This window comes from Podarcis liolepis, assembly GCF_965112155.1.
Source record: "Podarcis liolepis genome assembly, chromosome: 14".
NCBI classification, from domain to species: Eukaryota; Metazoa; Chordata; class Lepidosauria; order Squamata; family Lacertidae; genus Podarcis; species Podarcis liolepis.
The window spans coordinates 26,986,553-27,001,338 of record NC_139569.1 but is presented as its reverse complement, the minus strand read 5'-3'; the positions used below and the strand labels follow the sequence as shown (position 1 = coordinate 27,001,338).

At 46.8% G+C, this 14,786-nt stretch overlaps 1 protein-coding gene and 1 long non-coding RNA gene across 7 annotated transcripts in view; both read left to right on the top strand.

Annotated features, from left to right (window-relative positions):
• The window catches only part of LOC310693334, a 187,053-nt gene that overhangs the window by 8,987 nt on the left and 163,280 nt on the right, over nt 1-14,786 (top strand). The gene's annotated exons all lie outside the window — the stretch shown is intronic.
• FRMD5 (FERM domain containing 5) overlaps nt 8,806-14,786 on the top strand; it is a 130,687-nt gene continuing 124,706 nt past the window's right edge. For 4 of the 6 annotated variants that reach the window (XM_083475106.1, XM_083475104.1, XM_083475105.1 and 1 more), the window contains exon 1: nt 8,806-9,156. In XM_083475106.1, the coding sequence (XP_083331232.1) occupies nt 9,055-9,156 (102 nt within the window). In that variant the 5' untranslated portion in view covers nt 8,806-9,054. The remainder of the gene's footprint in view (nt 9,157-14,786) is intronic. The other 2 variants (XM_083475109.1, XM_083475108.1) reach the window with 2 other exon arrangements.

The window sequence follows — 14,786 nt, the reverse complement described above, 5'->3', positions numbered from 1 at the left end:
TACACAAATTAAAACAACATAGATAAAATACTGAAGGCTAAAACTGTATAAAAGATAATAATTAAAAAGTAATTAAACTGTTATAGAATTAAACAATATACAAACAGATCTATTAAAACACAAATAGTAAAAACAGCACAGTGCTATTTAAATGCCCATTTCTTTAAAAAAACATTCAGGCTGCAAAAGCCTATTGCAATAAAAGAGTCTTCAACAGCTGGCGGAAGGGTCTATTCTACCACAAGTTATCACTGGCTAATCTCTATTTGTGGTTGCCACAAATTCCCTTTCCCCTATATCTTCTGGCAAGTACAGAGGGCTTTGGAGGAAGCGGTTCTGTTCTCTCTCCCCCCCCCCCCACGCCGCCACCCCCACTATAGCCTGTACTAGGACTGGGCGATATCTGGTTTTCAACATCACAATATATCGCCAGCTAAATATAATATATCTGTGGTGGTAGAGGCTCTTGCTGGGCCTGCGGGGGGGACGGGACCATACCTCCCTGCAGCGGCAGAGGCTGCACCCCGCTTCCCCATGGCAGCAGAGGGTCTTGAGGAGGCTCCCTGCAGCGGTGGAGGGCCTAAACTGTAAGGAAGTGGTAGATTCAATTAAAATATTAAATAAACTTCCATATATTATATTTAATATATCTTAAACTAATTTATGAGTAGTTTAAGTGATTTACTAGTCAAGTTGCATCTGCTTCCCCACTCAGAGGTCTAAGTGGAATCTGTGCATGCATAAGCCCCACTGAGTTCAAAAACTTCTACTTTCCTGAGAGTAAACCCCAATGAATTCAGTAGGGTTTGCTTGTGAGTAGACATGCATTTGCTTTCACCGCTTACTGAAAAACAACCTCCCCATCATTTTTGCACAGTACCTAACCTCCCATTTCAGCATAAGGCAGCCAGCTAAATCATCCCCCGTCCATTCGCCCCCACCCCCACAGAAGGGCCCCCCCAAAAGCCCTCATCCCACCAATATCTCAATTTTTATCAAAAGGAGGGAGGGCAAGCAAGCATACAAAAAGGTAGTCTCCTTTAAATTAAAAAACACCATTTATAAAATGGAGGAAAGCTATTTAGGGGAAACCAACAACATACTGGTAAACACCACCAGAAAATTAAAATTAAAACTCTTCCCCCTCTTTTTTTTCACTGGTGAGGGAAGAAAGAAGTGCTTTCTAGTTCTTTGTTTACTTTGCCTCTTTGATCGTCTAGCATGGGGGGGGAGGTCTCTTCTGTATTGTTAACAGGCTCTGCATAAATACTCTGCTTCAGAGTATCTGACAAAGTGTGTATTACATACGAAAGCTCATACCTTGAAAGCTTATATTTAGTTGATTTTTAAGGTGCCACTGGAATTATTTTAAAAATATTTTTTCATCTTTCATCTTGTTATTTATTAAGGCTCTGCATAATTACAGTAGCTGAGCTCTTAAGTCAGTGTTGGCCAACACTGTGGAAATATATGGTGAGTTTGCTGGTTTGTGTGAGGGGTACAGTGGTACCTCGGGTTAAGTACTTAATTCGTTCCGGAGGTCTGTTCTTAACCTGAAGCACCACTTTAGCTAATGGGGCCTCTTGCTGCTGCTGCGCTGCCAGAGCATGATTTCTGTTCTCATCCTGAAGCAAAGTTCTTAACCCGAGGTACTATTTCTGGGTTAGCGGAGTCTGTAACCTGAAGCGTCTGTAACCCGAGGTACCACTGTACTCTCTTCATTTCTTATCAGTTAGGAGGGAGGAGGGAAGGAGCAAACAAAGCTGGAGACACCCTGCCTGCATATTATCTGTAAAGTATCTGTTCATCTGAGCTACCCCCTGGGTAAGTTTCCACCTTTTGTTCACTGGTATATCACCTTCAATGATATGGTGATTTATTGCACATCCCTAGCATGTACAAGGCATCTTTCGGTGCTTCACCCCCCTGCCCCAATTTCATTATTGCATTTTTATTTTGCTATCATCTACTCCTTGCAGCAGTCACCTTCAACATGGCTGACTTGTTATTGTCACGGTTCAGCCCTGCACAGACATCAAACCTGGAGTTTAAGTTCTTATATATATATATATAATAAATGTTCATAAATGTACCAACCAAGGACGTACATAGATATGTGGACCACATGTCTGGAGCAGCACAGGAAGACAGTTCTGAAACCGTTTTGACTCCCAAACTGACCAAATGTTTTCTCTGCAAGGAGGGAGGGGGTGAGGGAACCTTCCCGTTGTCTCAGGAATTGGGTAATCACCATCTCAAAGGAATGGCCAGACTGCCAGGAAAGACAATCAGATAACCTGGCAGACAGGAAAAACAACAACATTCAAATTCCTGTTGTAGACCGCCTTTTCTGTGATGTAGGTATGATGTTTGTGGGCGGTGGTCTTGGGTTACACCCCTTCTGTGATGTATGTGTGATGTATGGGGGGGTGGTCTTGAGCTCCAGGGAAGGCAATTTAAAATGTCTATATAAGGGCAGGCACACCTTTGTTCTGGGTCCTCCTTTCTCCTGTGTGAGGGGAGCACCCTGTTGCAACAGTTCAATAAAGATCAGTCTTACTAGCTGCTTTGCTTCTCAGTATTCTCTGGTTGGCCTCTGTTATTTTCTCCTACCGATGGAGAACCTACAAAGGGTTTTATAATGGCTCTTGTGTCCCCCATAAGGGAATAAGGGCAGATTTTGTTTACAACACAGCAGATCACTGGATCCAGATACCCCTGCCCCACACCAGCTACCTGGGTTCCCACCAACCTCTCAGGATCCACCCCCCTTCCACAAACATCTTTTTCTTTCTTTTTTATTGAATTTGTATCCCACCAGAGGTCATTGCCTTCATCCCTTATTAGTTTCAGTTTGTGGTTCAGTCTACATGCCCAATAAGAAAAAACTTCCAAACTGAGACATGCTGTAGATGATGTTTATGATGATGATTATTTGGTGTGGCTATTCTAATAACTTAATCTTTTATTTGATTTGTATAGACACTGAACTATATCCTTGCTCTGGGATTGCATTTGCATCCCTGGCTGCCTGGTTAACCTGGTCTAACTGTCCCAAGCCATGACCATATTAGCTGAGGCAGTTTGACATCTGAGAACAATGCAGATTCAGGTCTGTTTGAAAGGTTTATTCTTATACTGCCAGTCAGCAAGATTCAGCAGTCCACTCCTGTCCTTTCATTTCTGTTTGAATCTTGCCTGACACTCGGGGCATTTGCATTGCTCTTCTCCTCTTTTGCAGTGGCTCACTCGTGTTGTTTATAGTTCAAGACAGTGAAAATAAACAAGTTAATTTTCAGGTCACTTCCTGAGTTTTGCTTTTGTAAGACATCATCTTTAATAACTGTGTATTTCTTTTTGGCTGCTGTATATTAGCCATGATTCTAAATCTACTGAGTTAATGCCCCTGTCATTAGGTAAAATTTAGCAAAGCAAAAGAAAAGACACTTACATTCTTTTAAATCCCGGTAGCTCAAAATATAACATTATTAGACAAGAGATCAGTAGCTGTTTATTTTTCAGATTTGAAGAAAGAGGAAATAAATGCTTGTAACTAGTAGATCATGAGGACGGTATGAAAAACTGTGCATCCAATGGTATAATTGGTCCTCATGGGTCTACGGAGCAGCATATAATACTTGGAAGATGGAAAGAACAGAATGAGAGTCTGTAAGACTTCCACAACAGACTCGAGTGAAACCCAAAATGACAGAGCCAGGCTGTTCTGCTACAGGTAAGTGGAAAAGAGTGAACAATCTGCACTTTCCTTGCTAAATGCAATATACAAAGAACAGCAGCCCATTTTCAGTGAGACATGTAGAGCCCTGCAGATTTTTTTACACACTGCCCATAACTGGCAGAAGCAGAAAGAAACTCAAACTTATCAAAAACTGCAGGTGTTCTTAAGAACGCTTATGCTACTGTCTTACCTAAGCTGGCCAGTTTTTATTAAAGCAGATGCAGGTGGTTGGGAGACGCATAAGGGTTTGTGTGCCTTGGGGTATGGAGTAAACTACTGAACAGCAAGCCAACCAAACAGCTGAAAATTTGGCCAGAATTGCCAGTCATTTTATGAAGGTTTTATCATTTCAAACCTCAAACAGATGGTACATGAAAAGCCATGGTGGTGGTGCCCTGCTAATCCAATCATCGTATGGCATGCAGAGGACAGTTCCAAAGGGCTGTGTGAAAAGATGCAAAAAATTGAAGGGTGGGAATAATTATAAGCAAATGTGGAATTGCACTTCTCCAATATAGTTTTATGGATTTTTTTTCCAAATTAGCTTTTAATTAAATAGTTGCATTGTTTCATGTACTGTATTGACTTCCCGCCCTCACCGCCATTGTGTTTTTATTCAAACTCTTCCAACGCATTATATATCAAATTCTTGTCTATTACCAACTTCCTTCTAATACTTTATCATTTTTCTTCCACTGTTCCTAAGGGATTGCATTTTTCTTAATGAAAACAAAGAAGGAAGCTCATGATTACTGACAACACCAAGGTTGCAGGTTCGATCCCCGAAAGGGACAGCTGCATATTCCTGCACTGCAGTGGGTTGGACTAGATTATCCTCAGGGTCCTTTCCAACACTACAGTTCTATGATTGGTGGCAACATTAATGCCAAGTTGAAACATCTGGTTCAGGCTTGCATGAAATGCCAGCAAATGGCACCTTTTGTTCAGACAGAAGGTTGTGCTTGTGACAAAATGGGACCACTGGATATAGTAGGCACTGTTTGAAGCAGCTGCATCATCAGGTCCTCCCCAAAATGACTTGGCTGCATCCTATAGAACTGCCATCTTAAATCTTAGTGTTTTCATGTTTGCGCTTTGGTCCTCCAGGCTCCAAATGCACATATCCAGGAATGCAGATAATGAAGAAAATGAGGATGGGCTTGCTTGCTTACTTGTTTCACCTTGGGAGTACAGAAAGCCCAAGTTCCTTTGCAGTGAGTGATGGATGCTGTCTTAGACAAAGGCACTTCTTCCTTGACCATATCAAGCTCTGGTAATACTTCAGCCCCCTCAAATGGTCTGCATCAAGTTATTTATAACCATGTTTTTATTGGAAAATTGCCATATACTGAGTAAAAACACTCAAGGCATCAAGGTATTGATTTTTTAGATGACATCAATATAAACAGCGCTGAATCTTCCTAGATTGTGTGTGAGGAAGTGTGAAGCGTTTTATGTGTAGCAGCAAATACACAGTTCCATTAAGTCTTTTTCTTACCAAGAAAGTATGAATGAGAGTGAGGAATACCAAAAGGAAGACTGCAGCATTTATTTACTTGGTGACCCCAAAGAACCAACCATGCTCTTTTCAAGTCACACTCAAAACATGCCATCTTATTCTGAGATTCATTAGTGTCTGTCTGGTTGCTAATTGGTTGCGGGGGGCGGGGCGGGGAGAGACAACAAAGTGCTGCTAACAGAACTGATATGTTGACATTTTACTGTAAGGCGTCAGTGTGGTGTAGTGGTTAGAGTGTCAGACTAGCACCTGGGAGAGCAGAGTTCAAATCCCTCACTGAGTGACCCTGGGCCAGTCACTCTCTCAGCCTAACCCACCACATCGGGTTGTTGTGAAGTTAAGATGTAGAGAACTATGTCTGCCACTTTCAGCTTCTTGGTCGAAAGGTTGTATATAAATGTTGTAATAACTGTGGCATTATTTAAAAGCCAGATTGGTAAAAAGCAGCTTTTTCTTCACAAAATTTGAATAGTAGTCAAGGAAGTTTGAGACAGCATCTTGGAGCCTTTCCCCAGCTCTTTCGGACAGGTTTCAAGTTTGGTGACAAAATTCAGTTGCTTAGTGTTCTGATAAGGATGCAACCTAGGCACCAATGAAATCCGTTTAGCTAATTGATATTTTGCCTTTTAAACCTATCAGTTGATCCAAAGTAAATCACTATATCATGAAAAGTCATGGTAGGCCACTGCCGCCTGCCCGCTCCCCCGGTCAAATTGCCTGCCTTGTTGATCTGATAAAGCAATGCAACAGGTAGAAGTATGAATGTGCATTCCATGTGCATGGAGCCATGCTGTGCGTGAGCTGCTGGGAAGGCATCCATTCCAATTGGGTCTTCGAAATCAGACACTGGAAGATTCCAGCAGAGTTCAAAGCAAGGAATGCCAGGAGTAGTTTAGCTGAAATGCAAATTAAATCCAGTGCTTGTCAAATGCTGTGATGTTGCCGCACAGTGGATGGAGGAGAAGGCCAGCCTTGGTGCTGTGACTAGCCTCAAGCTATGACTGAATTTGCTTACTCGACCACTGAGGGACTCTCTTGCCTCATACCGAACAAAAATGTTTAGCAGGGCTTCTAGATCCAACTCTATGAACACACACCACTATAGAAAACACAGTATACTTGACACAAATAAAAGATGAATGCTCTTGCGTAATAAAGCATCGGTTTCCATTCTGCCCCATGTCTTTCGCATGAAGTGCTGTTTCCATTCCACTGCAGTTTAGCTTCCAATGAAAACTACGTTATCTGTCTTGCTGCTGGCTGTGGCAAAATTCTGTGTAATTAATTACAATTATGTCATTCCACATCATTTAAATGCAAATGGAATGCAGTGCAAATGGGTGTAGTAGGTACTATTTGTGAACTGAAAGCAACAGTGAATACTGATTGTATTGACTGCATTGATTTCCATTCCAGACATGGGACGAAAAAACAGACACAGTTAATTTCTGTCCTTTTCTGCTGAAATTCTCCAACAATCCGACTCTTCAAATGTTTGCGCTTGTGCTTGTCCCAGGAGCAAAACTGATGTTCCTGTGTGTGCATGTACATGGCTAGCCAATGATCAGGATGGCTGCTTCAGAGCACTAGAATCAAGAGACAAGCCCTTTTGGCAGGAAATCTTGAATCTTATCAGTGATATAATTAGATCTAATATAGCTTTAGACCCAAAGTAAATGTTCCTTGGTAGCCTAAAAGGTATCATTTGGAAGACATATTTAAGAACTCGCTTTCACATTAATTCCAGCAAAGTTGGTGATAGCAATTAATCAGATACAATGTAACAGTACATGAAAATCTGAAATGTAGTTTTTTTACAAACTTAGTACACTGCTGTCAGAGGAGGATGAGCTGATGATAGATGTATCAAAAGATACATTTATAAACTACAGTATTGGAATTTGAAATTTCTAGATAATATCCAGCTGTACACTTTAACTCAATTTGACCTGAAGTGATAACTGGATGATTGTTTCTGTATTATTTAAAGTGTGATATTATCATTATAGGCAGAACTTTCTGGTGTCTTACATACATATAAAGCCAAGGGGTCCCAAAACTGTGATTGACAAACTTTATTTAGGTGAACTATAGCATGTCTGCATTAAATATTAATATTGATTTTAATTGCAGCTTTTATTTTATATATTTTACTTTATTGTATTACAATCAGATTTGTGTGATGTACCCTTAAACCAACAATATACTGTATTATGAACTTATGAAGCTGTAACTATTGTATAAAAACACACCTGTATCAATATTTCTCAAGAGGACTCCATGCCCTTTCACAAGCAAGCTGCCAAACGTTTGGGCATTCGTTATAATTGGGGATCCCCCTTTCAACATTAAAATTCAGGGCCTGATGCCATGTTCTAGCATGACTCCAATATATATATATATATATATATATATGAGAGAGATCACTTTGAGCACTTAAGAACTGTAACTCTAGGTGAAGAGGAAGATTAGGCTGACAGCTCCAAATTATTCTATTCGATGTATAAGTGATCCCACAGGTCCAAAACGAATTTACAAAACAACAGATCAGATACTCAGGAATGAATTCAAATTGGGAGAGTGCACCAGCCAGAAGATAATTCAGCCCCCAATTGGATGGTTTAGGAAACAGTCTGACTAGGCTTGGAACAACTTGGAGGCTTTCCAGTTCAGCTGTGATGTACCAGTTCGGGAAAACCTAAGATCTGTTCCTCTCTATTCACTCTTAGGGGATTTAAAACAAAAAACAACGGCTATCCCCCCCCCCCCCCACTTTTGACGGAATTGGATGAAATTGACAGACGGGCGTTGGGGGCTTGGGTTCGAGCCGTCCGTCGCTTCTCCCCATCACAGCAGGCCTGTCTGGTTAATTTTCACTCACCCGCTTTTGAAGGTTTGTGGCCTTATGGCAAAAAGGCAGAGAGGCTTTGCTATAGCTGGCCAGAAGCATGTCCCATCCTTAACTGGCCCTGAATCCTCGAGATGCCCGTCTTTCCCCGGAGCCTTCCAGCAGAGGAGGAAGTATTCCGCCCCCCCCCTTGGGTTGTTCTCCCTTGGCGGTTGCCTCCCCCGCCCCCGTTCCTCTGAGCACATGCCTGCCTTTTCTACCCCGCCCCCTCCTTTGTACCGGGACCCGTAGAGGCTCGAGGCCAAAGGCAGCAAGAGGCGAGCTCTCGGCAGTGCCCTGGAGAAGCGCTCTGCCTCGCAGGCAAGCTACCGGCCGGGTCCCCCAGCAGTAAGAAACCCGGGACTCTCCCGGCCTGCAGTCTTCTCGGGGGGGGGCGGGGGTCCTGCTGCTGCTGCACCGGAGACACCGCCGCTGTCGCTGCTGCTGCAATAACTGCGGGTGCTGCGCGCCCTGGTCACCCGCAGCAGCAGCAGCAACTGCAAACGCAGCGCCGGCGGTGGGCGCGAGGAGGAGTCGTCCAAGAGCGACCCTCCCAGGCGGCGCCCTATTGGTCGGCGCAGAAGCCCGTCAGACGCGTTGCGGCGCTGGGATTGGCCTTTGCCGCGGTCGACGGCCGCCCTAGCGCAACCTTCCCGCCTCTCCCTCGCTGCGCCCGACGCCGCTGCACCGCTCCAGCCTCGCGCCCGCCTCCTCCCGGCCGGGCTTTGTGCGGACGGAACGCGAGGAGGAGGCGGAGGCGAGGAGGAGGAGGCGGCGGCAGAAGCAGCGGCGGCGGCGGCCAAAGGCAGGCGCCCACCATGTGAGAGGCCCGCTCGCCGGCCCGCCGGAGCCGCGCCGCCTCCCCGCAGCAGCTCCTCCTCCTGGTGGCCGGGCTGCCGGCAGGCAAAGATGCTCAGCCGGCTGATGAGCGGCAGCAGCAGGAGCCTGGAGCGCGACTACAGCTGCACCGTCCGCCTCCTGGACGACAGCGAGTACTCCTGCACCATCCAGGTGCGTCCCGGCTCCGGGAGACCAACTGACCGTCCGAATGTGCAGTGGGGTGGGGGGGTGGGGGATGATAGGATCGCCGCCGCCGCCGCCGCCTTTCCGGGCACGCGCGCCCCGACGTGCCCGCTCGCCTCCTGCCCCAGCCGTCGGGGAGGCAGCGGGGATCTCCGTCCGTTCTTCCGCCCGCCTTGCCCAGCTCGCCGGAGGGCAGAGCGGCGCAACTTCCCCGCTGGCAGCGCTAACTTTGCAGCCGGCGGCGGCGGCGGCGCAGAACAAAGCGGAGGCGAGACCTGTGGCTCTCCTGCCGCCGCCGCCATCCAGGCGAAGGAGCCGCGCGCTCCTTGCCTCGCTTTCTCTCTCTCTCTCTTGGGGCGCCCTCCGGGCTGGCGTTGCACCAAAAGGGGGGCGGGGAGAGAATTCCACCTCGGCTGCAAAGCTCCGTGCCTTTTTGGCTAAAAGGGGGTGGGGTGGGGGGAGGGGGTGGCTCCCCCACTCCTCGGTGTTCCGTCCCCAAGGGTGAGAAAGGGAGACCTAGCAGACCCGGGGTGGTGGAGGAAGGGCAGAGCGCCCGAGAGAAGAGGGGCGCCCATAGGTGCCTGGAGAGCACAGACCTCTTGGGGGCTTCTGCTTAGCCTGGGACCGGCGAAAATCTGGGCAAAAGGGGGCGACCTCTTTTGTCTCCAGAGAGCGGGGCATGGAGCACCCTCTCTCCCTTTGGGGGCCCCTCCTGGCTTCCAGCAGGGCGGGCTCCTTAATTGGGTGCAGCAAAGAGCCTGAAAACACCCCAGGCTGGCTAGCTCCCGAGAGTGGCAGATCTTCTTAGGAGAGATAACGACGTGCCCACAATTCTTTCGCCTTTAATGGGGTTGGATGCATCTTATTTTTCTTTAATGGGGATGCTCGCTGAACTCTTTCTGTTTGCATTGCCATCATCTTGGGCAGAGGCGAGGAGGGCCAGATCATTAAGACTTATGGGCAGCAGCCGAAAGGCTGAGGCCCCCCCCCCCTAGCCCAGGGTGGGCTCAGTAGTTCCTCTCCATTACATGGAGGCATTAAATCTCATGGGGGCCCTTTTTCAGACTCCCCTGGACCCACTGTTTAGTCTAGAACCCAGAGGTTAGGCTATAATTTCCACTGACACCTACTTTACTTTGTAGGCTTTTGTTGATCTAGCCAGAGTTTTCCCCATGGTCCCCCCTCCCCCAATCCTTGAGGACTAGACGCTTTTTCAGCTTTCACTTGAAGCAAATGGTGCAGTTCTCATGTTGTGCTTGAGCAGTAATGTCCTAGGTAGGAGATCTGGAGAGAGATTGAAGCACCTGCTCAGGTGATCTGTAAAGGTAATTGGGCACATTCTCTTCAAGGTCACTGGAGGAACGACACCCATGCCAGAGAAAGTCTCTCTTTACACAGTCTGCTCTCTTCTTTCCTCTCCCGCTTTTTTTTGACATGTTGCATTGTCAGTGCGTGTCTGTTTTACCCCTAAGGAGGTGCATTAATTTTTCTTAGGTGGCATTTCTCTTTCCACATTGTCTGTTGTGAGCACAAAGGCCTGGATGTGGCTTAATCACAGCACCCTCAGCAGAAGGGGGATGCGTCCCTTGTGTGCTTCCAAAAGCTGATGTACCATTTCAAGTGAGAGCCCAGGTGGACTGAAGGCAGCTTCATCCTTGGACTCTTCTGAACGAATGTGGGTCTTGCCAAGCTCGTAGTAGCAGCAGCTGCTGCTACTGCTGCAATGTGTGAGCAGGAGCGAAGGCTGGCAAGGTTTGGGGCTGAATGTGTAATTCATGCATCACTCCAGCTGCCTCTAATAATGCAATCCACGTTGCCTTGGAAGTAAGACCTGCTATGTTCACAGGGGCTAATTCGTAGGTAGGAGTGCACTGCAGCCTAATTTTCCTCTGGCTTTCTCTGTGCATTGGTAATGCCGAGTATTGCAAAGCCCCCTAGGATGTGTATCTGTGTCTCGATATTGCGTGTAGACATCTACAATACATTGTTGGCTTATTTGCTACAAGGAAGAGTTTGGGGACACAATATTCTTGCTTGTAACCAGAGGGGGGTGGGCATTAACAGATGCTGGTTTCGGTCATTTGCCGAGGGAATATTCTTTGTTCTGTGGATCTCTTTTCTGCCACACTCTTCAGATGACAAACTGACTTCTTCTGTTTAACCCCAATTGACTTTTGTGTATGCTTAATCTGGGATAGAATGTCTATCAGGTAAATGAAGTGGATGAACAAGGTGGCAAGGTGGGGGCCACACGGCATATAATGTTTTGGTTTTGGCTTCTGGTGGGGAAAGAAAATTGAAGCCACCTTTTGCAGTTGATGGAGATTTGTGCCTCTTGTGCTGCTGCATCCAGTGTGTGATCCAATTGCTTGGTTCTGGTGGTTCCGCTGCACTGAGGATAGAAATGATTAGCTGGTGTTCCTTTGGCCACCTGGGTGGCTGCAGTCACATCTGCGCCTGTCTGTTTGCGTGGATCAGGGGGAGAGAGTGAAAGATTGTGAACCCTGTTTTTCGCATGCTCGGTCTGAGGAAAAGCATTTGCAGGCTGTGAGAAATGGACATCTGTATGCACAATGGTGATGGGTAATGTTTCACAATCGAGAGGAATTGCTGCCTGCTCGGTGTGCAGTCTTGCAAACCGAGAGTGAGTTCTGAAGGTCATTCCTTTGGAAAATGCCGAATCCACTTACTTGGGTTCAGGGATTTGGTTTCAAGAGCATTTTTTTAAAAAAACAAACCCCTATATGCACCATTTTGACTTTTTAAAAATATGAATGCAGGTATATGCACTTTCTTGTCCCTCATACTGTTTTAATTAAGTCAGGCAAAGAATAATAGGTTTCCAAGACAGAAGATATATTTGAACACTCACTGTTGGAGATTGAGTTGAAAGGATTTGTATAAATGATCTGTCCATACTCATGGCTGTGCTGTGTTTGGCTTGGGGTGGTGGATTCAAATGATGGCAGAGCCCATCTGAAGTGCATGTCCCTTTTTGTGTTGGGGAGCATTTGGCTTTGAGGGAGGGGTCCTGTCCCGCTTGTCAGAAAGACCCAGTAGCCTTCCAGATAAGAGTGGATATGACTCCATCAGCACTTCTGGGGGGCTCCTGAAAAACTGGCAGTGGTACAGTTCTGGTTTGTGCCTGACCTGTGATGGAGAATAAATCCAGGTACCACATTAGATTATTTTTAGAGGAGTGGCTGTGCTGGTCTGTGTTGTAGCAAAGCCAGGGAAGAGTCTTGTTGCATCGTAAGGAACCTTTTGGGTCGGATGATTTCAGGCATAAATCCGTGCCGATGGCTGGTGATTCTTCAAAGGTGGGGGTTCCAAGCCTCACCGCTTCCAAGTACCGCTCCCACCATACCTCACTTCAACTCTACCCAAAGTTGAGGGGAGAGAGATGAGAATTGTAGAGCCCGACTTTGCAGCGGATGAGTGGGTAAAATAATTCTATTGCTCCTGGGATTCCTTCCCTGTTTACTGTGGCTGAGTTCACACCCTCATGGACTGGACGCTCACTGCCGGGCTTTTAACCTGTGTTCACATGGCGTTATCCAAAAAGCAGTTGTAGCTTGCACTCTGTTGTGGAAAATGGACATTTGACGTGTTCTTTCTGAAATCAGTGTCAAACTGATGGGACTGTCCCCTGCCTTATATCCCAGAGAGCTGCTGCCGGTCAGCGTAGCCAACACTGAGTTGGATGGACCAATGGGTCTGGCTTGGTATAAGGCAGCTTCCTGTGTGCTGCAAGAGCCCAAACCCTAAACCATGCTGCTACTGCTGCTCTGCTTTCATTTAAGAATATGCTTATTTAAGAAAATATTCCTGTATTGCAGGGGGTTGGACTAGATGACCCTTGGGGTTGTTTCAAGCTGCATAATTCTGTCTCCTCTCTTTTCAGATTAATTTCCCTTCTCAGTTGGATTTAATTTTAGATTGGATTTAATCCTAAGGAGTTAATTTTCATCCTGGACCTTCCCAAAATAACCCCATTAATGAATTATCCCTGATTCATTTTTCCCTTTTCCAAAAGTGAATTTCTCTCATGTTCCCTACATTAATGACCTGCTCTTCTAATGCAAGAAAAATGAAAAATCCCCTTCCCTCATCCTGGCTGCCTTTGAATGCAGCCTGAACCACGGACATCTCTGTTCTTCCAACTTCCAGAGGCGGGACCCCAAGACCCCCAAGAGAGAGCTGTGGCATTGGAAGTGGATGGGCAGCAGCTGTCTCTCCATCGGCCTCTCACCAACCTGCCTCGCTGTGATGCTGACACTCTTGCACGTCAAATAACCGCAGATGTGCTGGGGCTCCCTCTGGAGGGGCTACTACCTGGGAGCAGACCTCGCAGGCCCCACTCTGCCACCGCCAGTGCCAAATTGACTGTCGATCTCGTACAAGCACTGTAACAAAAATTAACTGTTTGTTCATTTAAGTCCCAAGCATTTTCACCGATAACGTTTGGAGGGGTTGCTTTTAAAAGACGACAGCAACGGGGACAGCGCACTAGGTCACCCTGCGCATAGGGCTACAGGTTCTGTGCACACCATGCAGCTCTCAGCGCGGTTTGGTAGGGTGTGGGTAGGAGCCGAACCAATGGATTGCAAGAAAAGAGAAACGTTAGAACAGGCATAGGCAAACTCTGGCCCTCCAGATGTTTGGGACTACAATTCCCATCATCCCTAGCTAACAGGATCAGTGGTCGGGGATGATGGGAATTGTAGTCCCAAACATCTGGAGGGCCAGAGTTTGCCTATGCCTGCAAAGCAGAGATTGGATGGCCATCTGTCAGAGATTCTTTTGCTCTGGTTCCTGCATTGCAAGGGGTTGGAATAGGTGACCCTACAAGTCTGCAGTTCTATGATAAGCCCTTTTCAGGTGTTATGATGATGGTGGGTTAAGTAAAAGCACATGGTTGGAGGTCTGCGGGGGTAAGCATGCTCACTCGACCCTCTCATGCCGTTCTTATCACCCTCTGGCCAGCAGTCGAGCGAGTTGCCTTCTGAGCCCTATCCATGTTTTAGACTGAGGAAGGCCTGTGGCTCCATGGCAGACCATCCGCTTTGCATGTTGAAGGTTCCAGGTTCAATCTCCGGTAGCATCTTCTGGTAAGACTGGGAGGCTTCCCCAGTATGAAACCGTGGAGAACTGCTGCCAGAGCTAGATGGACCCAAGGGTCTGACTCAGTGTAAGGCAGCCTTCTATGTCGTTTTCCTTGGTTTTCTGGAGTTCTAAAATGAGCAGGGGAATCCATGAGTTTGCATAACACACCATCGTATCGCCCGGAGGAGGCTGTTCACTCTGAAGTGCTCAGTTTATAGGAGAATTCAGTGGGGGATTACAGTGAACGTTAGCAGGTTCTGGGACCCTTTTCTATTACGCTTCTTGCTGGTGATGCTGATGACAGCCACTTCTATGCTCCAAAGACTCTCCTTTGATGGGAGGGCAGCCTTATGCCCCCCCCCACCCCCGGTCTTCTCTGTCTTAAGAGAAAAGCTTCCTCTGTTCCGCAACTCCCTCTCCCTTGAATTGAGTTGGTGATACGATAAGGTTTCTCTCTGAGGAAGCCTCACCCCCCCACCTTCCTCCTTCATCTAGAGCAGCTGTTCTCAACC